The sequence below is a fragment of the Poecile atricapillus genome, chromosome 2 (assembly GCF_030490865.1).
Source record: "Poecile atricapillus isolate bPoeAtr1 chromosome 2, bPoeAtr1.hap1, whole genome shotgun sequence".
NCBI classification, from domain to species: Eukaryota; Metazoa; Chordata; class Aves; order Passeriformes; family Paridae; genus Poecile; species Poecile atricapillus.
In genome coordinates this window covers 153,393,819-153,419,409 of record NC_081250.1, presented here as the reverse complement: position 1 = coordinate 153,419,409, position 25,591 = coordinate 153,393,819, and the positions used below count along the sequence as shown (strand labels likewise).

Sequence of the window (25,591 nt, the reverse complement as noted above, 5' to 3'; positions counted from 1 at the left end):
AAATCTGGGAATTCTGTGGGGAAAATCTGGGAATTGGGAGGGGAAAATTTGGGAATTCTGAGGGGAAAATCTGGGAATTGGGAGGGGAAAATCTGGGAATTGGGAGGGGAAAATTTGGGAATTCTGAAGGGAAAATCTGGGAATTGTGCAGGGAGAATTCTGAGGGGAAAATCTGGGAATTCTGAGTGGAAAATCTGGGAATTGGGAAGGGAAAATCTGGGAATTCGGAAATCTGGGAATTGGGAGGGGAAAATTTGGGAATTCTGAGGGGAAAATCTGGGAATTGGGAGGGGAAAATCTGGGAATTCTGAGTGGAAAATCTGGGAATTGGGAGGGGAAAATCTGGGAATTGGGAGGGGAAAATCTGGGAATTGTGCAGGGAGAATTCTGAGGGGAAAATCTGGGAATTCTGAGCAGAAAATCTGGGAATTCTGAGAGGAAAATCTGGGAATTCAGAGGGGAAAATCTGGGAATTGGGAGGGGAAAATCTGGGAATTCCGAAGGGAAAATCTGGGAATTCTGAAGGGAAAATCTGGGAATTCTGAGGGGAAAAGGTTGGAATTATGCAGGAAAAATTTGGGAATTATGAGCAGAAAATCCGGGAATTCAGCAGGGAAAATCTGGGAATTCTGAGTGGAAAATCTGGGAATTGGGAAGGGAAAATCTGGGAATTCGGAAATCTGGGAATTGGGAGGGGAAAATTTGGGAATTCTGAGAGGAAAATCTGGGAATTCAGAGGGGAAAAGGTTGAAATTGTGCAGGAAAAATTTGGGAATTCTGAGGGGAAAATCTGGGAATTGGGAGGAGACGATCTGGGAATTCGGAAATCTGGGAATTGGGAGGGGAAAATCTGGGAATTCAGAGGGGAAAATCCGGGAATTCTGAGGGGAAAATCTGGGAATTCTGAGAGGAAAATCTGGGAATTATGGGGGGAAAATCTGGGAATTGGGAGGGGAAATCTGGGAATTGTGCAGGGAGAATTCTGAGGGGAAAATCTGGGAATTCTGTAGGGAAAATCTGGGAATTGGGAAGGGAAAATCTGGGAATTGGGAGGGGAAAATTTGGGAATTCTGAGGGGAAAATCTGGGAATTCAGAGGGGAAAAGGTTGAAATTATGCAGGAAAAATTTGGGAATTCTGAGGGGGAAATCTGGGAATTCCGAAGGGAAAATCTGGGAATTCTGAGGGGAAAATCTGGGAATTCCGAAGGGAAAATCTGGGAATTGGGAGGGGAAAATCTGGGAATTGGGAGGGGAAAATCTGGGAATTGGGAGCAGAAAATCTGGGAATTGGGAGGGGAAATCTGGGAATTGTGCAGGGAGAATTCTGAGGGGAAAATCTGGGAATTCTGAGGGGAAAAGGTTGGAATTATGCAGGAAAAATCTGGGAATTGGGAGGGGAAAATCTGGGAATTCAGTAGGGAAAATCTGGGAATTGGGAGGGGAAAATCTGGGAATTCGGAAATCTGGGAATTGGGAGAGGAAAATCTGGGAATTCTGAGGGGAAAATCTGGGAATTGGGAGGGGAAAATCTGGGAATTGGGAGGGTAAAAGGTTGGGATTGGGTGGTGGAAAATTCCTGGAATTCCCGCTCCCAGAATTCCCAGAATTCCGTCAATTTCTTATTCCCAGAATTCTTGTTCTATTCCCCTTTCCTTCCCAGAATTCCCATCCCATTCCCAGATTTTCCATCCCCATTCCCAGAATTCCCAGAACTCCCAAATCCCCGGAAAACCCTCCCAGCTGGGCCTCAAAATTCCCAAAAAATTCCCAAAGAATTCCCAAAAAATTCCCAAAAAATCCCCCTCAAAATCCAAAAAAATTCCTCAAAAATTCCCAAAAATTCCCCAAAAATTCCCCCCAAATCCCAAAAAAAATTCAAAAAAAAATCCCCCAAAATTCCCCAAAAAATTCCAAAAAAATCCCCAAAAAATCCCCAAAAAATCCCCCAAAATTCCCGAAAAATTAAAAAAAAATCCCCAAAAATTCCCAAAAAAATTCCCCCCAAATCCCCCCAAAATCCCCCAAAAATTCCAAAAAAATCCCAAAAAATTAAAAAAAAAAAATCCCCCCAAAAATAAAAAACTTCCCCAAAAAATAAAAAAAAATTCCCAAAAAATTCCCCAAAAAATTCCCCCAAAATCCCTCCAAAATCAAAAAAAAATCCCAAAAAATTCCCTAAGAAATTCCCAAAAAATCCCCCCAAAAATCAAAAAAATTCCCAAAAAATTCCCAAAAAATTCCCCCAAAAATCCCCCCAAATCCCAAAAAAATTCAAAAAAAAATCCCCAAAAATTCCCCCCAAAATTCCCAAAAAATCCCCCAAAAATCCCAAAAAAATCCCCCAAAATTCCCCAATAATCCCAAAAAATCCCCCAAAATTCCCGAAAAATAAAAAAAAATACCAAAAAATTCCCAAAAAATCCCCCCCAAAATCCAAAAAAATTCCCCAAAAATTCCTAAAAATTCCCCAAAAATTCCCCCCAAATCCCAAAAAAATTCCAAAAAAATCGCCCAAAATTCCCCCAAAAATTCCAAAAAAATCCCCCAAAATTCCCGAAAAATTAAAAAAAAAATCCCCAAAAATTCCCAAAAAAATTCCCCCCAAAATTCCCCCAAAATCCCCCCAAAATCCAAAAAAAATCCCAAAAAATTCCCTAAGAAATTCCAAAAAAATCCCCCCAAAAATAAAAAAAAATCCCGAAAAATTCCCAAAAAATTCCCCCCAAAATTCCCCCCAAATCCCTTCAAAATCCCCCGAAAATTTCAAAAAAAATCCCAAAAAATTCCCCAAAAAATTCCCAAAAAAATCCCCCCAAAAATCCAAAAAAATTCCACAAAAGTTCCAAAAAAATTCCCAAAAAATTCCTAAAAAAAATCCCCCAAAATCCTTCCAAAATCCAAAAAAAATCCCAAAAAATTCCCTAAGAAATTCCCAAAAAATCCCCCCAAAAATAAAAAAAATTCCTGAAAAATTCCCAAAAAATTCCCCCAAAAATCCACCAAAATTCCCCCAAAATTTCCCAAAAATTCCCCAAAAATCCCCCAAATTCCCCCAAAATCCCAAAATCCCCCAAAAATTCCCCAAAAATCCCCCCAAAATCCAAAAAAATTCCCAAAAAATTCCCCCAAAATTAAAAAAAAAATCCCAAAAATTCCAAAAAATTCCCCAAAATTTCCCAAAATTCCCAAAAATTCCCAGAATTCCCAGAATTCCCAGGAAACTCACGGCAAAGATCTCCTGGAGTCCGTGGGGGTTCAGGCGCCTCCGGAGGAGCTCCTGGAGCAGCTCCAAGAGGGATCCCAGAGCTTCCCGCAGCAAATCCTGGGAAAAAAAACCCGGAATTCTGGACAATCCCAAAAAAAACCCAGGAATTTGGGAATTTTCCGGGATTTTGGGGGGAAATTCTGGATTTTTTGGGTGAAATTCCTGATTTTTTGAGTTGAAATTCCCAATTTTTCCACCCATTTCCCCCAGAATTCCCAATTTTCCCCCCAGAATTCCCAACTTTTCCCCAAAATTCCCAGTTTTTCCCTCACAATTCCCATTTTCCCCCAGAATTCCCAACTTTTCCCCCACAATTCCCAATTTTTCCCCCCAAATTCCTGATTTTCCCCAGAATTCCCGATTTTTCCCCCATAATTTCCAATTTTTTTTCTGATTTCCTCCAGAATTCCCAATTTCCCCCCAGAATTCCCAATTTTTTTCCTTATTCTCCCCAGAATTCCCAATTTCCTCCCAGAATTCCCATTTTTCCCCCAGAATTCCCAATTTTTCCCCCAGAATTCCCAATTTTTCCCCCAGAATTCCCAATTTTTTTTTCTGATTTCCCCCAGAATTCCCAATTTCCCCCCAGAATTCCCAATTTTTTTCCTGATTCTCCCCAGAATTCCCAATTTCCTCCCAGAATTCCCAATTTCCCCCCCGAATTCCCATTTTTCCCCCAGAATTCCCAATTTTCCCCCCAGAATTCCTGATTTTTTTCCTGATTCTCCCCAGAATTCCCAATTTCCCCCCAGAATTCCCAATTTCCCCCCCAGAATTCCCAATTTCCCCCCAGAATTCCCATTTTTCCCCCAGAATTCCCAATTTTTCCCTAACAATTCCTGATTTCCCCCAGAATTCCCATTTTTCCCCCAGAATTCCCAATTTCCCCCCAGAATTCCCATTTTTTTCTGATTTCCCCCAGAATTCCCAATTTCCTCCCAAAATTCCAAATTTCCCCTTCAGAATTTCTGATTTTCCCCCAGAATTCCCAATTTTATTGCTGATTTCCCCCAGAATTCCCATTTATCCCACCAGAATTCCCAATTTTTCCCCACAATTCCCAATTTTTCCCCCAGAATTTCCAATTTTTTTGCTGATTTCCTCCCAGAATTCCCAATTTCCCCCCCAGAATTCCTGATTTTCCCCCCAGAATTCCCAATTTTTTTTCTGATTTCCCCCAGAATTCCCAATTTCCTCCCAGAATTCTCATTTTTCCCCCCAGAATTCCCAATTTTCCCCCCAGAATTCCCAATTTTTTTTCTGATTTCCCCCAGAATTCCCAATTTCCTCCCAGAATTCCCAATTTTCCCCCCAGAATTCCCAGTTTTCCCCCCAGAATTCCCAATTTTCCCCAGAATTTCAGTTTTTTTCTGATTTTCCCCAGAATTCCCATTTTTCCCCCAGAATTCCCAATTTCCCCCCAGAATTCCCAATTTTTCCTCCAAAATTCCCATTTTTTTTCCTGATTCTCCCCAGAATTCCCAATTTCCTCCCAGAATTCCCATTTTTTCCCTAACAATTCCTGATTTCCCCCAGAATTCCCGTTTTTCTCCCCAGAATTCCCAATTTCCTCCCAGAATTCCCGTTTTTCTCCCCAGAATTCCCAATTTTCCCCCAGAATTCCCAATTTCCCCCCAGAATTCCCGATTTTCCGTGGATTCCCACCGGCTCTCGGGGCCGTTCCAGCCCCAGGACGCTCCCCAAGGCCGAGTCCAGCAGCTCCGAGCGCTCGGAATCGCCCAGGGGGGGCTCCAGGGCCCTGAATCCCGGGATAAGGAAAAATCCGGGAATGGGAATGGTCGGGAATGGTCGGGAATGGTCGGGAATGGTCGGGAATTGATGGGAATTGTTGGGAATTGTCGGGAACGGGAATTGTTGGGAATTGTTGGGAATTGTTGGGAATTGTTGGGAATTGTTGGGAATTGTCGGGAATTGTCGGGAATGGTCGGGAATTGTCGGGAATTGCTGGGAATTGTTGGGAATTGTTGGGAATTGTCGGGAATTGGGAATTGTTGGGAATTGTTGGGAATTGTTGGGAATTGTTGGGAATTGTCGGGAATTGGAATTGTTGAGAATTGTTGGGAATTATGGGGAATTGTCAGGAAATGTCGGGAATTGTTGGGAATTGTCGGGAATTGTCGGGAATTGTTGGGAATTGTTGGGAATTGTTGGGAATTCTCGAGAAGGGATTTCTTTTGATTTTTTTTTTTTTTTAAGATTTGGGAAAAGGTTGGGATGGGAATTTTGGAATTTGGGGGAGGGGGGAAAAGAGGGAAAAAAGAGGGAAAAATGAGAGGAAAAAGGAAAAAAAACAGGAAAAATGAGAGAGAAAAAAAAGGGAAAAAAGGAAAAAAACCAGGAAAGATGAGAGAGAAAAATGGGAAAAATGAGAGGAAAAAGAGGGAAAAAACGGGGAAAATTGGGAGAAAGAGAAAAAAACTGGAAAAAATTGGAAAAATAGAGAGGAAAAACCCAGGAAAAATAGGATTAAAAAAATGGAAAAAAAAGGGAAAAAAGCTGGGAAAATAAGAGGAAAAAAATTGGGAAAAATGAGAGGAAAAAAATGGGAAAAATGAGAGGAAAAAAATGGGAAAAATGAGAGGAAAAATGAGGGAAAAAAAATCAGGAAAAATGAGTAGGAAAATTAAGGAAAAAGATGGAAAAAAGAGGGAAAAATGAGAGGAAAAATGCGAAAAAATGGGAAAAAATTGGGAGAAATGAGAGGAAAAAATGGGAAAAAAAGGGAAAAACCAGGAAAAATAAGAGGGAAAAAAACCAGGAAAGATGAGAGGGGAAAAATGGGAAAAATGAGAGGAAAAAGAGGGAAAAAAACAGGAAAAATGAGAGAAAAAAAAGAGGGGAAAAGTTGGAAAAAAGAAGGAAAAGTGAGAGAAAAAGAATGGAAAAATGAGAGGAAAAAGAGGGAAAAAAAGGGAAAAATTGGGAAAAAAAGAAAAAAACTGGAAAAACGTGGAAAAATAGGATTAAAAAATGGAAAAAAGGGAAAAAAAGGGAAAATAAGAGGAAAAAAATGGGAAAAATGAGAGGAAAAAAATGGGAAAAATGAGAGGAAAAATGAGGGAAAAAAATCTGGAAAAATGAGTGGGAAAATTAAGGAAAAAGATGGAAAAAAGAGGGAAAAATGAGAGGAAAAAATGGGAAAAATGGGAAATTATTGGGAAAAATGAGAGGAAAAAATGGGAAAAAAAGGGAAAAACTGGGAAAACTAAGAGGGAAAAAAACCAGGAAAGATGAGAGGGAAAAATGGGAAAAATGAGAGGAAAAAGAGGGAAAAACCAGGAAAAATGAGAGAAAAAATGAGGGGAAAGTTGGAAAAAAGATGGAAAAATGAGAGAAAAAGAATGGAAAAATGAGAGGAAAAAGAGGGGAAAAAACGGGAAAATTGGGAGAAAGAGAAAAACAATGGAAAAAATTTGAAAAACAGAGAGGAAAAAGCCCGGAAAAATAGGATTAAAAAATGGAAAAAAAAGGGAAAAAAGCTGGGAAAATAAGAGGAAAAAATTGGGAAAAATGAGAGGAAAAATGAGGGAAAAAAATCAGGAAAAATGAGTGGGAAAATGAAGGAAAAAGATGGAAAAAAGAGGGAAAAATGAGAGAAAAAATGGGAAAAATGGGAAAAAATTGGGAAAAATGAGAGGAAAAAATGGGAAAAAAAGGGAAAAACCAGGAAAAATAAGAGGGAAAAAAACAAGGGAAGATGAGAGGGGAAAAATGGGAAAAATGAGAGGAAAAAGAGGGAAAAAACCAGGAAAAATGAGAGAAAAAATGAGGGGAAAAGTTGGAAAAAAGATGGAAAAATGAGAGAAAAAGAATGGTAAAAATGAGAGGAAAAAGAGGGGAAAAAACGGGAAAAATTGGGAAAACAACTGGGAAAAATTGGGAGAAAGAGAAAAAAACTGGAAAAAAATGGAAAAACAGAGAGGAAAAAGCCCGGAAAAATAGGATTAAAAAAATGGAAAAAAAAGGGAAAAAAGCTGGGAAAATAAGAGGAAAAAATTGGGAAAAATGAGAGGAAAAATGAGGGAAAAAAATCAGGAAAAATGAGTAGAAAAATTAAGGAAAAAGATGGAAAAAAAAGGAAAAAATGAGAGAAAAAATGGGAAGAATGGGAAAAAATTGGGAAAAATGAGAGGAAAAAGGGAAAAAAAGGGAAAAACCAGGAAAAATAAGAGGGAAAAAAACCAGGGAAGATGAGAGGGGAAAAATGGGAAAAATGAGAGGAAAAATTGGGAAAAAAACGGGAAAAATTGGGAGAAAGAGAAAAAAAACTGGAAAAAAGTGGGAAAACAGAGAGGAAAAACCCTGGAAAAATAGGATTAAAAAAATGGAGAAAAATGGGAAAAAAGCTGGGAAAATAAGAGGAAAAAAATGGGAAAAATGAGGAAAAATGAGGGAAAAAATCTGGAAAAATAGAGAGGAAAAATCAAGGAAAAAGATGGAAAAATTAGTGGAAAAATGAGAGAAAAAATAGGAAAAATGGGAAAAAATTGGGAAAAATGAGAGGAAAAAGGGAAAAAAAGGGAAAAACCGGGAAAAATGAGAGGAAAAAAATGGGAAAAATGAGGGGAAAAAGAGGGAAATATCAGGAAAAATGAGAAAAAAATGGGAAAAATGAGAGAAAAAAGAGGGAAAAATCAGGAAAAATGGGAAGAAAGAGAGGAAAAAACCAGGAAAAATTGGGAAAAGAGAAAAAAACGGAAAAAAATGGAAAAAAGAGAGGAAAAAAGCAGGAAAAATTGGGAAAAAGAGGAAAAAAATGGGAAAATTCGAGATAAAAAATGGGAAGAAAAGGGGGAAAAGCTGCAAAAAATAAGAGGAAAAAAGAGGGAAAAAAGAGAGGAAAAATCGGGAAAAAAGGAAAAAAAATGGGAAAAATGAGAGGAAAAAAGAGGGAAAAATTGGGAATAAATCGGGAAAAAAGAGGGAAAGGAAAGGGAAAGCCCCGACCCTTCCCAAGCACAGCTCAGGAATTTTGGGAATTTTGGGAATTCCGGGAATTTTGGGATACAGGAGGTGGGAGCAGGCGTCGAGCGCTCGCTGCCGGAGCCGCGTCCGGAGCGCGTCCGGAGCTTCCGCCTTCAGGAATTCCTGGGAAAAGGAAAAGAGCGGGAATGGGAACGTTCCGGAATGTTCTGGAATGTTCTGGGATGTTCCCAGGGATCCCAAGTGAGGCTGGGAATGGGAACGTTCCGGAATGTTCCGGAAGGTTCTGGAATGTTCCCAGGGATCCCAAGTGAGGCCGGGAATGGGAACGTTCCGGAATGTTCTGGAATGTTCTGGAATGTTCTGGAATGTTCCCAGGGATCCCAAGTGAGGCTGGGAATGGGAACGTTCCGGAATGTTCTGGAATGTTCTGGAATGTTCTGGAATGTTCTGGAATGTTCCCAGGGATCCCAAGTGAGGCCGGGAATGTTCTGGAATGTTCCGGAATGTTCTGGAATGTTCTGGAATGTTCCCAGGGATCCCAAGTGAGGCCGGGAATGGGAACGTTCCGGAATGTTCCGGAATGTTCTGGAATGTTCCCAGGGATCCCAAGTGAGGCCGGGAATGGGAACGTTCCGGAATGTTCTGGAATGTTCTGGGATGTTCCCAGGGATCCCAAGTGAGGCCGGGAATGGGAACGTTCTGGAATGTTCCGGAATGTTCTGGAATGTTCTGGAATGTTCTGGAATGTTCTGGAATGTTCCCAGGGATCCCAAGTGAGGCCGGGAATGGGAACGTTCCGGAATGTTCTGGAATGTTCTGGAATGTTCCCAGGGATCCCAAGTGAGGCTGGGAATGTTCTGGAATGTTCCGGAATGTTCTGGAATGTTCCCAGGGATCCCAAGTGAGGCCGGAATTCCAAAGGATTTGAGTGGGAATTTTGGGATCTCTTGGATTTCCTGAATTCCCAGATTTTCTTCCCATGGTCATTCCCAGTTCATCCCAGTTCCATCCCAGTCCCTCCCAGTCCATCCCAGTTTATCCCAGCCCTGCCCCAGTCCATCCCAATCTTCTCCCAGTCCATCCCAGTTCCATCTCAGTCTATCCCAGTTTATCCCAGTTCATCCCAGTTTATCCCAGTTCTCTCCCAGTTACCCCCAGTTGATCCCAGTCCCTCCCAGTTCAACCCAGTCCCTCCCAGTTTATCCCTGTTTCCATCCCAGTTCCATCCCAGTTCATCCCAGTCCATCCCAGTCCCTCCCAGTTTACCCCAGTTCCATCCCAGTTTATCCCAGTCCTGCCCCAGTCCATCCCAGTTCCCAGCCCACTCCCTCCCAGTCTCTCTGAATCCCTCCCAGTTTATCCCAGTCCATCCCAGTTTATCTCTGTCTCTCCCAATTCTCTCCCAGTTCCATCTCCATCTCTCCCAGTTTATCCCAGTCCCTCCCAGTTTATCCCCGTCTCTCCCAATTCTCTCCCAGTCCCTCCCAGTTCCATCTCAGTCCCTCCCAGTTTATCCCAGTCCCTCCCAGTCCATCCCAATCTTCTCCCAATCCATCCCAGTCCATCCCAGTTCCCAGCTCAGTCCCTCCCAGTCCCTCTGAATCCCTCCCAGTTTATCCCAGTCCATCCCAGTCCATCCCAGTCCCTCCCAGTCCATCCCAATTCCCTCCCAGTCCATCCCAGTCCATCCCAGTTTATCCCAGTCCCTCCCAGTTTATCCCTGTCCATCCCAGTCTCTCCCAGTTTATCCCGGTCCCCCCCAGTTCCCTCCCAGTTTATTCCAATCCCTCTCAACCCTCTCCCAGTTTATCCCAGTCCATCCCAGTCCATCCCAGTCCCTCCCAGTTTATCCCAGTCCATCCCAGTCCATCCCAGTCCCTCCCAGTTTATCCCAGTCCATCCCAGTTCCCTCCCAGTCCATCCCAGTTCCCTCCCAGTCCATCCCAGTCCCTCCCAGTTCCCTCCCAGTCCATCCCAGTCCATCCCAGTTCCCTCCCAGTTCCCTCCCAGTCCATCCCAGTTCCCTCCCAGTTCCCTCCCAGTCCATCCCAGTCCATCCCAGTCCCTCCCAGTTCCCTCCCAGTTCCCTCCCAGTCCATCCCAGTCCATCCCAGTTCCCTCCCAGTCCATCCCAGTCCCTCCCAGTTCCCTCCCAGTTCCCTCCCAGTCCATCCCAGTTCCCTCCCAGTTCCCTCCCAGTCTATCCCAGTCCATCCCAGTTCCCTCCCAGTCCATCCCAGTCCCTCCCAGTTCCCTCCCAGCCCATCCCAGTCCATCCCAGTTCCCTCCCAGTTCCCTCCCAGACTATCCCAGTCCATCCCAGTTCCCTCCCAGTCCATCCCAGTCCCTCCCAGTTCCCTCCCAGTCCCTCCCAGTCCCTCGCAGTCCCTCCCAGTCCATCCCCAGTCCCTCCCAGTTCCCTCCCAGTCCCTCCCAGTCCATCCCAGTCCATCCCAGTTCCCTCACAGTCCCTCCCAGTCCCTCCCAGTTCCCTCCCAGTCCCTCCCAGTCCATCCCAATCCCTCCCAGTTCCATCCCAGTCCATCCCAGTCCATCCCAGTCCATCCCAGTTCCCTCCCAGTCCATCCCAGTCCATCCCAGTCCATCCCAGTTCCCTCCCAGTCCCTCCCAGTTCCCTCCCAGTCCATCCCAGTCCCTCCCAGTTCCCTCCCAGTCCCTCCCAGTCCATCCCAATCCCTCCCAGTCCCTCCCAGTCCATCCCAATCCCTCCCAGTTCCATCCCAGTCCATCCCAGTCCATCCCAGTCCATCCCAGTCCCTCCCAGTTCCATCCCAGTCCATCCCAGTCCCTCCCAGTCCCCTCCCAGTCCCTCCCAGTTCCCTCCCAGTCCATCCCAGTCCATCCCAGTCCATCCCAGTTCCCTCCCAGTCTATCCCAGTCCCTCCCAGTTCCTCCCAGTCCCTCCCAGTCCCTCCCAGTCCCTCCCAGTCCCTCGCAGTCCCTCCCAGTCCCTCCCAATCCATCCCAGTCCATCCCAGTCCATCCCAGTCCCTCCCAGTTCCATCCCAGTCCCTCCCAGTCCCTCCGAGTCCATCCCAGTATCCCCCCAAACCCCTCCCAGTCCCTCCCAGTCCATCCCAGTCCCTCCCAGTCCCTCCCAGTCCCTCCCAATCCCCTCCCAGTCCATCCCAGTTCCCTCCCAGTCCCTCCCAGTCCATCCCAGTTCCCTCCCAGTCCATCCCAGTCCATCCCAGTCCCTCCCAGTCTCACCACCAGCAGCGCCACCAGCTCAGCCTTGTGGGCAATGCTGACGGAGCCCCCGGGGCCCTTCCGGGGCTCATTCCCGGAATTCCCGGAGTCATTCCCAGAATTCCCGAATTTCCCGGAATTCCCGGAATCATTCCCGGATTTCCCGGAATTCCGGGGATTTCCTGTGGCCAGGGCTCGGCCGATCATGGAGACGCTGCGGGCGAGGCTCAGCTTCAGCGTGGGATCCTGCGGGGAGGGAACGGATCAGCGGGAACGGATCCCGGAATCCGGGAATGGATCCCGGAATCTGGGAATGGATCCCAAAATCCGGGAGTGGATCCCAAGATCTGGGAATGGATCCCAAAATCTGGGAATGGATCCTGAAAATTGGGAATGGATCCCAAAATCCGGGAACGAATCCCGAAATATGGGAGGAGATCCCAAAATGTGGGAATGGATCCTGAAATCTGGGAACGGATCCCGGAATCCGGGAATGGATCCCGAAATCCGGGAATGGATCCCGAAATATGGGAGGAGATCCCCCAGTGTGGGAATGGATCCCGAAACCTGGGAACGGATTCCGAAATCCTGGAGTGGATCCCAAAATCTGGGAGTGGATCCCAAGATCTGGGAATGGATCCGGAAATCCGGGAATGGATCCTGAAAATTGGGAATGGATCCAAAAATCTGAGAATGGATCTGGAAAACCGGGAATGGATCCCAAAATCTGGAATTGGATCCCAAAATCTGGGAATGGATCCCGGAATCCGGGAATGGATCCCAAAATCTGGGAATGGATACTGAAAATTGGGAATGGATCCGGAAATCTGGGCATGGATCCCAAAATCTGGGAATGGATCCCAAAATCTGGGAATGGATTCCAAAATCCAGGAGTGGATCCCGAAATCCGGGAATGGATCCTGAAATCCGGGAATGGATCCCGAAATCCGGGATCAGTGGGATCGGGATCAGCCCAAAATCCGGGCTCAGAGGTCAGGAATTAATTAAGGATCAGGAGTCAATTAATTAATTAATGAGTTAATGAATTCCTACGGATTCATTGAGGGGAATTCCCAGCCCCTCCCAGCGCCCGGAATTCCGGACGCAATTCCCAGGAAAAGCAACAGCGAGTCCAGGGAATTCCTGGAATTTTGGGAAAAATCTGGGGAAAAAATGGGAAAAATCTGGGAAAATTAAAAAAAAAAAAAAATCCAGGAAAAATACAGAAAAAACTGGGAAAAAAATGGGAAAAATCTGGGAAAAATCTGGGAAAAATCCAAGAAAAATCTGGGAAAAATCCGGGAAAAATCCAGGAAAAACACAGAAAAATCTGGGAAAAATTTGGGGAAAATCTGGGAAAAATCCAGGAAAAACACAGAAAAAACTGGGAAAAAAATGGGAAAAATCCGGGAAAAATCCAGGAAAAACACAGAAAAATCTGGGAAAAATCTGGGGAAAATCCAGGAAAAACACAGAAAAATCTGGGAAAAATCTGGGGAAAATCCGGGAAAAATCCAGGAATAACACAGAAAAATCTGGGAAAAATCCAGGAAAAATCCGGGAAAAATCCAGAAAAAACACAGAAAAATCTGGGAAAGATCTGGGGAAAATCCGGGAAAAATCCAGGAAAAACACAGAAAAATCTGGGAAAAATCTGGGGAAAATCCGGGAAAAATCTGGGAAAAATCCGGGAAAAATCCAGGAAAAACACAGAAAAATCTGGGAAAAATCTGGGAAAAATCCAAGAAAAATTCAGGATAAATCCAGGATAAATTCAAGAAAAAACCAGGAAAAATCTGGGAAAAAACCAGGAGAAATTGGGGAAAAATCTGGAGAAATTCAGGATAAATTCAGGAAAAAATATTGGAATAATCCAGGAAAAATCCAGGAAAAAATCCAGAAAAAATCCAAGAAAAACTCAGGATAAATCCAGGAAAAAAAATTGGAAAAATCCAAGAAAAATTCAGGATAAATCAGGATAAATTCCAGAAAAATCCTGAAAAAAATCTGGGAAAAATCCAGAAAAATCGGGGGAAAAATCCAAGAAAAATCCAGGAAAAAATTCAGGATAAATCAGGATAAATCCAGGAAAAATATGGGAAAAATCCAAGAAAAATTCAGGATAAATCAGGATAAATTCCAGAAAAATCTGGGAAAAATCTGGGATAAATCAAGGAAAAATCCAAGAAAAATTCAGGATAAATCAGGATAAATTCCAGAAAAATCTGGGAAAGATCTGGGAAAAATCCAGGAAAGATTTCGGATAAATCCAGGAAAAAGTCTGGGAATAATCCAGAAAAAATCCAGGAAAAATCCGGGAATTGGGAGCCGTTAGTGCAGCAAGGGAGAAGCGTCAGTGGAGCCCAAGGAGAGAATTCCAGAGGGAAAATTCCATGGAAAAAATCCTGGGAATGGCCAGATCCGAAGCCTCGGAATTCCTGGGATCAAGGAAATTTGGGATGGTGGAATTCCGGGATCCGGGAATTCTGGGATCACAGAATTTATGGAATCCCAGAAATCTGGGATCACGGAATTTATGGAACGATGGAATTCTGGGATCGTGGAATTTATGGAGTCACAGAATTTTGGGATCAGAGAAATTTGGGATCAGAGAAATCTGGGATCACGGAATTTATGGAATCATGGAATTTTGGGATCATGGAATTCTGGGATCACAGAGTTCTGGGATCAGAGAAATTCCGGATCACGGAATTTATGGAATCATGGAATTTTGGGATCAGAGCAACGTTAAGATCATGGAATTTGGGGATCACAAAAATTTGGGATCATGGAATTTTTGGATTACAAAATTCTGGAACCGTGGAATTTATGGAACCACAGAATTTTGGGATCAGATAAATTTGGGATCATGGAATTTATGGAATACCAGAAATTTGGGATCAGGGAATTCCAGGATCACAGAATTCTGGGATTTATGGAACGATGGAATTTTGGGATCAGAGAAATTTGGGATCACGGAATTCTGGGATCATGGAATTAATAGAATTTATGGAATTATGGAATTCATGGAATCCCAGAAATTCCAGGTCACGGAATTCTGGGATCCCAGAAATTTGGGATCACAAAACTTTGGGATCATGGAATTCCGGGAAGAGGGAATTCTGGAATTTATGGAGCGATGGAATTTTTGGGATCACGGAATTTCTGGAATCCCAAAAATTTGGGATCATGGAATTCTGGGATCCGGGGATTTATGGAATCATGAAATTCTGGGATTGAGGAGTTCTGGGATCAGAGAAATTTGGGATCATGGAATTAATGGAATTATGGAATTTATGGAATCATGGAATTTTGGGATCATGGAATTCCGGGATTGATGGAATTTTGGAATTCTGGGATCCTCCCCTTCCAGGAAAAGCCTTTTCCCATCCCCTTTTCCCGGGAATTTTCCCGGGAATTCTGGAATTTTCCAAGGGAGCGATTCCAGCCAGAAACGAGAGAAAAAAAAGCGGAAAGAGAGAAAATTCCAAGGAAATTCCCAAAATTCCCCAAATTCCCTACCTTGGTCTCTACTTTGATTCCCAGAACCTGAACAGGAGGAAAAAATCAAAATTCCCATCAGGAAAATCCCAAATTTTGGTGGGAAAAGCAAAAATTCCAATGGGAAAAAACCCAAAAAGGCGGAATTCCAACAGGAAAAGGGAAATTCCATTGGAAAAATTGGAATTCTGGTGGGAAAAGTCAGAATTTGCATGGAAAATGCCAAAATTTCAGAGAGGAAAATCCAAATTCCATTTGGAAAAGCCAAAATTCCTGTGGGAAAAATCAAATTTCATCAGGAAAAAATGAGATTTTCCCAGGAAAAAAACAAAATTCCTTTGGAAAAATCAAAATTCCCTTGGAAAAATCCAAATTCCATCAGGAAAAAATGAGATTTTCCAGGGAAAAATGAAATTTTCCCAGGAAAAATCAAATTCCAATGGGAAAAATCAGAATTCCCCCAGAAAAAAACCCAAAATTCCAATGGGAAAAATCAAATTCCATGAAAATTGAATTTTTCCCAGGAAAACTGAAATTCCAATGAGAAAAATCTCAAAATTCCATCAGGAAAATATTAAATCCCATTGGAAAAAACCAAAAATTCCCATGGGAAAAACCAAATTCCAAGAAGAAAAAATCAAATTCCACAGAGAAAATCCAAGTTCCAGCAGGAAAAAATGAAATTTCCCAGGAAAAATGAAATTCCATTGGAAAAACTGGAATTGTAGTGGGAAAAAAAACCCAAATTCCAATGGGAATATGAAAATTCCAGTGGGAAATTCCCAAATCCCAAAAACTCTGAACTCTTTGGAATGACCCCCCCAGGGAAAACCTCCCACCAAAAATTCCCAAAATTTCCCTGAAAATTCTCAGAAAATTCCTGGAAAATTCCCCCAAAATTCCCAGAAAAGTCAAAAAGAATCCCCCCCCCCAAAATTCTCAAAATATCCCCAAAAAAATCCCCAAAAATCCCCAAAAATTCCTGGAAAATTAAAAAAAAATCCCCAAAATTTCTCCAATCCCTAAAAATAAAAAAAACCAAAAAAATCCCAAAACTCCCCACCAAAATTCCCAAAATATCCCAAAAAATTCCCCAAAAATCTCCAAAAAATTCCTGGAAAATTACCCCAAAATCCCCCCAAAATAAAAGAAAAAAATCCCCTAAAGTCCCCAAAATTCCCAAAAAATAAAAAAAAACCAAATCCCAAAAAAATTCCCAAAAAATCCCCCCAAAAAATTCCCCCCAAAATTAAAAAATTCCCAAAAAAGTCCCAAAAAATCCCCCCCAAAATTCCAAAAAATTCCACAAAAAATCCCCAAAAATCCCCAAAAAAACCCAAAAAATCCAAAAGATTCCAAAAAATTCCCAAAAAAATCCCCCCCCCAAAACATCCCATAAAAATAAAAAAAATCCAAAAAATTAAAAAAAAAAAATTTCCAAAAAAAATCCCAACCCAAAATTCCCCCAAAAAAACCCCCAAAAAATCCCAAAACATAATAAAATCCCAATAAAATCCCCCAAAAATAATAAAAAATAATTTAAAAAATCCTCAAAAATGCAAAAAAAACCCCCAAAAATTCCCCCTAAAAAATCCCAAAAATTCCCCCAAAAATCTCAAAAAATCCCCCAAAAATAAAAAAAATCCCAAAAAATCCCCCAAAATTCCCAAGAAATTAAAAAAAAAAAAATCCCCCAAAATAATAAAAAAATCCCCCCAAAATTAAAAAAAATCCCCAAAAAATTCCCCCAAAAATCCCCCAAAAAATCTCAAAAAATTCCCAAAAATTCCCTCAAAAATCCCAAAAAATCCCCCAAAAATCCCAAAAAAATCCCCCCAAAAATAAAAAAAAACCCGAAAAAATTTCAAAAAATCCCTAAAAAATTCCCCAAAAAGTCCCCCCAAAAAATCCCAAGAAATTAAAAAAAAAAAATCCCAAAAAATCCCCCCCAAATCCCAAGAAATTAAAAAAAAAACTCCTAAAAAATCCCCCAAAAATCAAAAAAAAATTCCCAAAAAAATCCCCCAAAATCCAAAGAAATTTAAAAAAAAAAATCCCAAAAAATCCCCCAAAAAATCCTCCAAAAAATCCCAAAATTCCAAAAAAATCCCAAAATCCCCCCCAAAAAATTCCCAAAAAATTCCCAAAAAATCCCCAAAAATCCCCAAAAATCCCAAGAAATCCCCAAAAAATCCTCCAAAAAATCCCAAAATTCCCAAAAAATCCCCCCAAAAGCCCCCCAAAATAATTCCCAAAAAATCTCTCCAAAATTCCAAAAAAATTCCCAAAAAGTCCCCAAAAATCCCCAAAAAATCCCAAAAAAATTCCCAAAAAATCCCCAAAAATCCCAAGAAATCCCCCAAAAATCCCCCAAAAAATCCCAAAATTCCCAAAAAATCCCCAAATCCCCCCCAAAAAATTCCCAAAAAATCTCCCCAAAATTCCAAAAAAATTCCCAAAAAATCCTCAAAATCCCCCCAAAAAATCCCCAAAAAATCCCCAAAAATCCCCAAAAATCCCAAAAAATCCCCCAAAAAATCCCAAAAAATTCCCAAAAATTCCCTCAAAAATCCCAAAAAATCCCCCAAAAATCCCAAAAAATTCCCCACCAAAAATAAAAAAAAAAATCAAAAATTTCAAAAAATCCCTAAAAAATTCCCCAAAAAATCCCCCCAAAAATTCCCAAGAAATTAAAAAAAAAAAATCCTAAAAAATCCCCCAAAAATAAAAAAAAAATCCCAAAAAAATCCCCCAAAAAATCCTCCAAAAAATCCCAAAATTCCCAAAAAATCCCCAAATCCCCCCCAAAAAATTCCCAAAAAATCTCCCCAAAATTCCAAAAAAATTCCCAAAAAATTCCCAAAAAATCCCCAAAAAATCCCCAAAAATCCCCAAAAATCCCAAGAAATTCCCCAAAAATCCCCCAAAAAATCACAAAATTCCCAAAAAATCCCCAAATCCCCCCAAAAAATTCCCAAAAAATCCCCCCAAAAGCCCCCCAAAAAATTCCCAAAAAATCTCCCCAAAATTCCAAAAAAATTCCCAAAAAATCCTCAAAATCCCCCCAAAAAATCCCCAAAAATCCCCAAAATCCCAAGAAATCCCCCAAAAAAATCCCAAAAAAATCCCAAAAAATCCCCAAATCCCCCCCAAAAAATTCCCAAAAAATCTCCCCCCAAAAAAATTCCCAAAAAATCCCAAAAAATCCCCAAAAAATCCCCAAAAAATCCCCAAAAATCCCAAGAAATCCCCAAAAAATCCCCCAAAAAATCCCAAAATTCCCAAAAAATCCCCCCAAAATTCCAAAAAAATTCCCAAAAAATCCCCAAAAATCCCAAAAAATCCCCCAAAAAATCCTCCAAAAAATCCCAAAATTCCCAAAAATTCCCCAAATCCCCCCCAAAAAATTCCCAAAAAATCTCCCCAAAATTCCAAAAAAATTCCCAAAAAATCCTCAAAATCCCCCCAAAAAATCCCCAAAAAATCCCAAAAAATCCCAAAAAATCCTCCAAAAAATCCCAAAATTCCCAAAAAATCCCCAAATGCCCCCCAAAAAATTCCCAAAAAATCTCCCCAAAATTCCAAAAAAAATCCCAAAAAATTCCCAAAAAATCCCCAAAAATCCCCAAAAATCCCCAAAAATCCCAAGAAATCCCCAAAAAATCCCCCAAAAAATCCCAAAATTCCCAAAAAATCCCCCCAAAAGCCCCCCAAAAAATTCCCAAAAAATCTCCCCAAAATTCCAAAAAAATTCCCAAAAAATCCCCAAAAATCCCCCAAAAAATCCCAAAAAAATCCCCAAAAATCCCAAAAAATCCCAAAAAATCCCCCAAAAAATCCTCCAAAAAATCCCAAAATTCCCAAAAATTCCCCAAATCCCCCCCCAAAAAATTCCCAAAAAATCCAATTTCCCGGGAATTTCTCACCTTGGTGTGGCCGTTTTCCAGGAGATTTTTCAGGATTTGGGATTCCAAGCGGGAATTGAGCAATTCCGGAGGCGCCGCCTCGGCCACGCGGCCGTAGCAGAGCACGAGGCCGCTCCGGAGCTTTTCCAGCTCCCCCTCGCTCCTTTCCTACGGAAAAAAAAACGGGAAAAAATTCCAGGAATTCCCAGAATTCCTTCAAAATCGATGGGAAAAGGAAAAATTCCTGGGGTTTTATTCCGGGTGGGATTTGAGGGAGAAATGAAAGGGTGGCGGTGGAATTTTGGGAATTTTTGGTAGGAATTGGATGGAATTCCAGGAATTCCAAGGAATTCTGGGAGGATTTCCTTGGAATTCCAAGGAATTTTGGGAGGATTTCCTTGGAATTCCCAAGTTTCAGGACAATTTCCTTGGAATTCCAGGATTTTTAGCAGGAATTCCTTGGAATTCCCAAATTTTTAGTAGGAATTTCACAGAATTCCATGAATTCCATGAATTCCAAGGAATTTTGGGAAAATTTCCTTGGAATTCCAGGATTTAAAAAGGATTTCCTTGGAATTCCCAAATTTGAGGAGAAATTCCTTGGAATTCCCAGATTTTTAGCAAGAATTCCTTGGAATTTGCAGATTTTCTGTAGGAATTTCCAAAAAATTCCCACAATTTCCCAGAAAATTCCCAGAAAAATCCCAAATTTGAGAAGGATTTCCTTGGAATTCCAGGATTTCAGGATGATTTCCTTGGAACTCCCAAGTTTCAGGACGATTTCATTGGAATTCCAGGATTTTTAGCAGAAATTCCTTGGAATTCCCAAATTTTTAGTAGGAATTTCACAGAATTCCAGGAATTCCAAGGAATTTCTTGGAATTTTGGGAGGATTTCCTTGGAATTCCAGGCTTTAAAAAGGATTTCCTTGGAATTCCCAAATTTGAGGAGGAATTCCTTGGAATTCCAGGATTTTTAGCAAGAATTTTCTTGGAATTCCAGAACTTTTGGTAAGAATTCCATGGAATTCCAGGATTTGAGTGTGATTTCCTTGGAATTCTGGGATTTTTGGTAGGAATTGCACAGAATTCCAGGAATTCCAAGGAATTTTGGGAGGATTTCCTTGGAATTCCAGGATTTTTGTAGAAATTTCCCAAAAATTCCCAGAATTTGCCAGAAAATTCACAGAAAATTCCCAAATTTTGGCAGGAATTTCTTGGAATTCCAAGACTTTGGTAAGAATTTAATGGAATTCCAGAAATTCCAAGGAATTTCTTGGAATTTTAGGAGAATTTCCTTGGAATTCCAGGATTTGAAGACGATTTCCTTGGAATTCTGGGATCTTTTGTACAAATTACACCAAATTCCACGATTTTTAGCAGGAATTCCTTGGAATTCCAGGGTTTGAGACGGATTTCCTTGGAATTCCACGATTTTTCATAGGAATTGCACAGAATTCCAGGATTTTGGGCAGGATTTCCTCAGAATTCCCAGTTTTTAACCAGAATTCCCAAATTTTGGTAATAATTTCATGGAATTCCAGGAATTCCTTGGAATTTTGGGAGGATTTCCTTGGAATTCCAGGATTTGAGGACATTTGCTTGGAATTCCAGGATTTTTAGCAGGAAATCCTTGGAATTCCCAAGTTTTTTGTAGGAATTTGCCAGAAAATTCCCAGAATTTACCAGAAAATTCTCAGAAAATTCCCAGATTTGAGAAGGATTTCCTCGGAATTCCAGGATTTTTGGTCGGAATTTTCTTGGAATTCCAAAATTTTGATAAGAATTTCATGGAATTCCAGGAATTTGGGAGCAATTCCTTGGAATTTCAGGAGAATTCCCTCGGAATTCCAGGATTTGAAAAGGAATTCCTTGGAATTCCAGGACTTTTAGTAGGAATTGCACAGAATTCCAGGATTTTTTGGAGGAATTCCTTGGAATTCCCAAATCTGAGAAGGATTTCCTTGGAATTCCAGAATTTTTAGGAGAAATTTCCAAAAAAAGTTCCCAGGATTTGCCAGAAAATTCTCAGAAAATTCCCAAATTTTGGCAGGAATTCCTTGGAATTTTGGGAAAATTTCCTTGGAATTGCAGGATTTGAGAAGGATTTCCTTGGAATTCACAAATTTTTAGTAGGAATTGCACCAATTCCAGGATTTTTAGTAGGAATTCCTTGGAATTCCAGGATTTTAAGCAGGAATTCTTTGGAATTCCAGTTTTTTTAGCAGAAATTCCTTGGAATTCCTGGATTTTTAGTAGGAATTCCCTCACAATCCCCAAATTCCAACCAAAATTCCCATTCCCCAAATTCCTCAGGAATTCCCTCCCCAAATCCCCAATCCCAGGGATAAAAAAATCCCAATTTCCCACCAAAAAATTCCCAAAAAAAAACCCCAAAATCCCAAATTTTCCCACCTAAACTCCCTCAAATCCCAATTTTTTTTTGGGATGGGCTTGGAAAATCCCAGGATTTTTGGGAATTCTGGGAATTCTCACCTTGAAGATGCTGAACAATCCCAGGGATTTCTTGAAAACGTCGGATCGAACGAATTCCTCCAATTTTTCCAAAGTTTCCTCCAGGTGATTCCGGGCGCAAATTCCGAAGCAAAAAGCCAAACCCTGCCAGAATTCCAAGGAAAAAAAAAAACCTGGAATGGGAATTCCCGAAGTTTTTTCTTGGATTTATGGGAATTTTGAGAGTCTTGGGATATTCCTGGAGCTGTTCCTGGATGGAATTTTGGGATTTTGGGAAAGAATTCCTGGAGTTTTGATGGGATTTCTTTGGAATTCCAGGATTTTAATGGAGATTTCCAAGGAATTTCAGGATTTTAGCAGGAATTCCTTGGAATTCCAAGATTTTATTAGGAATTCCTTGGAATTCCAGGATTTTTGTAGAAATTCCTTGGAATTCCAAGATTTTAGCTGGAATTTCCCCAGAATTCCAGGATTTTAGTTGAGATTCCCCAGAATTCCAGGATTTTAATCGAGATTCCCCAGAATTCCAGGATTTTAGTTGGGATTTTCCTGGAATTCCAGGGTTTTACCCAGTTTTTTCCCAGAATTCCAAGATTTTAGCCAGAATTCCCTTGGAATTCCAAGATTTTAGTTGGGATTTTCTTGGAATTCCAATATTTTAGCCAGAATTCCAAGAAATTCCAGGATTTTTGTAGGAATTCCTTGGAATTCCAAGATTTTAGCCAGAATTTTCCCAGAATTCCAATATTTTAATCAGGATTCCCTTGGAATTCCAGGATTTTAGTTGGGATTTTCTTGGAATTCCAAGGTTTTAGCCAGAATTTTCCATGGAATTCCAGGATTTTAGCAGGAATTCCCTTGGAATTCCAGGATTTTATTAGGAATTCCTTGGAATTCCAAGATCTTAGCCAGAATTTCCCCAGAATTCCAGGATTTTAATTGGTATTCCAAGGAATTCCTGGCTTTTAGTTTGGATTTTCTTGGAATTCCAAGGTTTTAGCCAGAATTTTCCTGGAATTCCAGAGTTTTAATAGGAATTCCCTTAGAATTCCAAGATTTTAGCCAAGATTTTCCATGGAATTCCAGGATTTTATTTGGGACTTTCCTGGAATTCCAGGCTTTTAATAGAAATTACCTTGGAATTCCAGGATTTTTTTCTGAAATTCCTTGGAATTCCAGGATTTTACCCAGAATTTCCAATATTTTAGTCAAGAATTCCATGGAATTCCCAGATTTTAGTCAGGATTCCCACAGAATTCCAGGTTTTTAGTAAGACTTTCTTCAGAATTCCAGGATTTTTGCAGTAACTTCCTTGGAATTCCAGGATTTTAATCAGAATTCCATTCAAATTCCAGGATTTTTTCTGAGGTTTCTTGGAATTCCAGGATTTTAACCAAGAATTTCCTTGGAATTCCTGGATTTTAGTAGGAATTCCTTTGGAATTCCATAATATTTTCATAGAAATCCCCCAGAATTCCCAGATTTCTGTCAGAATTCCCTTGAAATTCCAGGATTTTACCCAGAATCCTCCCCTTGGAAAATTCCAACCCCATTCCTGACCCAACATTCCCAAAATTCCCACATTTTCCCATAAACTCCAATCCCATTTTCCCATAAATCCCACGGATCCCAATCCCATTTTTCCATGAATTCCATGAATTCCATGGATCCCAATCCCATTTTTCCATGGATTCCATAAATTCCAATCCCATTTTCCCATAAATTCCAATCCCAATCCCATTTTTCCATGAATTCCAATCCAGTTTTTCCACAGATCCAATCCCATTTTTCCATGAATTCCAAAAATTCCAATCCTATTTTTCCATGAATTCCATAAATTCCATGGATCCCAATCCCATTTTTCCATGAATTCCATAAATTCCAATCCCACTTTCCATGAATTCCAATTCCAATCCCATTTTTCCATGAATTCCCTGGATCCCAATCCCATTTTTCCATGGATTCCAATCCAGTTTTTCCACGGATCCCAATCCCATTTTTCCATGAATCCCAATCCCATTTTCCCATAAATTCCACAGATCCCAATCCTATTTTTCCATGAATTCCATAAATTCCATGGATCCCAATCCCATTTTTCCATGAATCCCATTTTTCCACGATCCCAATCCCATTTTTCCATGATTTCCATGGATCCCAATCCCATTTTTCCATGAATTCCAATCCCAATCCCGTTTTTCCATGAATTCCATGAATTCCCTGGATGTCAATCCCATTTTTCCATGGATTCCAATCCAGTTTTTCCACGGATCCCAATCCCATTTTTCCATAAATTCCAATCCCAATCCCATTTTTCCATAAACTCCATGAATTCCATTGATCCCAATCCCATTTTCCCATAAATTCCACGGATCCCAATCCCGTTTTTCCATGAATTCCATAAATTCCAATCCCATTTTCCATGAATTCCCTGAATCCCAATCCCATTTTTCCATGAATTCCAATCCCATTTTTCCATGAATTCCCTGGATCCCAATCCCGTTTTTCCATGAATTCCATAAATTCCCTGGATCCCAATCCCGTTTTCCATGAATTCCTCACCTCCCTCTCCTCCTCCTCCTGGTACCGAGCGTTTTCCAGGATTTCCTGGAGCTGCTTCCGAACCAAATCCTTCCCGGGACACGATCCCAGCGCCGTTCCCAGGGATTTGTACAGGAAAATCTGGGAATAAAATCCAAAAAAATCCCAAAAATCTCCCCAAAAAATTCCCAAAGAAAATTCCCCAAAAATGCCAAAAATTCCCCCCAAAAATCCCCAAAAAATCCAAGAAAAATCCGCCCCAAAAATCCCCCAAAATTCCAAAAAAAATTCCCCAAAAAAATTCCCCAAAAATGCCAAAAATCCCCCCAAAATCCAAGAAAAATCCCCCAAAAAATTCCCAAAAAAAATTCCCCAAAAATGCCAAAAATTCCTCCCAAAATCCCCCCAAAATCAAAAAAAAATCCACCCCAAAAATCCCCCAAAATTCCCAAAAAAAATCCCAAAAATTCCCAAAAAAATTCCCAAAAAAATTCCCCAAAAATGCCAAAAAATCCCCAAAAAATCCCCAAAAAATCCAAGAAAAATCTGCCCCAAAAATCCCCCAAAATTCCCCAAAAAATCCCCAAAATCCCCAAAAAATTCCCAAAAAAATTCCCCAAAACTGCCAAAAATCCCCCCAAAAATCCCCCAAAAATCCAAGAAAAATCTGCCCCAAAAATCCCCCAAAATTCCAAAAAAAATCCCAAAAATTCCAAAAAAAATTCCCAAAAATGCCAAAAATCCCCCCAAAAATCCCCAAAAAATCCAAGAAAAATCTGCCCCAAAAATCCCCCAAAATTCCCCAAAAAATATCCCAAAAATCCCAAAAAAATTCCCAAATAATCCCAAAAAATCCCTAAAAAATCCCAACAGATCCCAAAAATCCCAAAAAATCCCCCCAAAATTCCAAACAAATCCCCCAAAAATCCCCCCAAAATCCCAAAAAATCCCCCCAAAATCCCCCCAAAAATCCCAAAAATCCCCAAAAATCAAAAATCCTCTAAAAATCTCCAAAATTCAAAAAAATCCCAAAAATTCCCCTAAAAAATTCCCCCCCAAAATCCCAAAAGTCCCAAAAAAAATCCCAAAAAAATCCCAGAAAATCCAAAAAAATCCCCCCAAAAACCAAAAAAAATTTAAAAAATCCCCCAAAAATCCCCAAATTCCAGAAAATAAAAAAGTCCCCAAAAATCACAAAAAAATCCCCAAAAATAAAAAAAATCCCAAAAAATCCCCCAAAAAAACCCCCCCAAAAATCCCAAAAGATCCCAAAAGATCCCAAAAAATAAAAAAAAAACAAAAATCCCAAACAAATCCCCCAAAGAATCCTCAAATAATCCCCAAAAAAACCCCCAAAAATCCCAAAAAATCCCAAAATTCCCCAAAAATCCCCAAGAAATCCCAAAAAATCCCAAAAATCCCCCAAAAATCCCCAAAAAATCCCAAAAATACCCCCCCAAAAAATCTCAGAAAATCCCAATAATTCCCCAAAAAATAAAAAAAATCCCAAAAGATCCCCAAAAAACCCCCAAAATAAAAAAAAAACAAAAAAAATCCCAAACAAATCCCCAAAAATCCCCCCCAATATTCTCCAAAATCTCAAAAAATCAAAAAAAATTCCCCCAAAATCCCAAAAGATCCAAAAAAAACCCAAAAAATGAAAAAAACCCAAAAAATCTCAAAAAAATCCCCCAAAATCCCCAAAAATCCCCAACAATAACCAAGAAATCCCAAAAGGTCCCAAAAAATT

At 40.7% G+C, this 25,591-nt stretch overlaps 1 protein-coding gene across 2 annotated transcripts in view; it reads right to left on the bottom strand.

The window, feature by feature from the left end:
- The window catches only part of MROH1 (maestro heat like repeat family member 1), a 141,286-nt gene that overhangs the window by 51,942 nt on the left and 63,753 nt on the right, over window positions 1–25,591 (bottom strand). For both annotated transcript variants that reach the window (XM_058830026.1, XM_058830025.1), the window contains 8 exons: window positions 23,863–23,982; window positions 21,325–21,447; window positions 18,851–18,997; window positions 14,946–14,972; window positions 11,445–11,669; window positions 8,296–8,375; window positions 4,932–5,025; window positions 3,228–3,323 (listed from right to left, as the gene is read on the bottom strand). In XM_058830026.1, coding sequence (XP_058686009.1) covers window positions 3,228–3,323; window positions 4,932–5,025; window positions 8,296–8,375; window positions 11,445–11,669; window positions 14,946–14,972; window positions 18,851–18,997; window positions 21,325–21,447; window positions 23,863–23,982 — 912 coding nt within the window. The remainder of the gene's footprint in view (window positions 1–3,227; window positions 3,324–4,931; window positions 5,026–8,295; window positions 8,376–11,444; window positions 11,670–14,945; window positions 14,973–18,850; window positions 18,998–21,324; window positions 21,448–23,862; window positions 23,983–25,591) is intronic.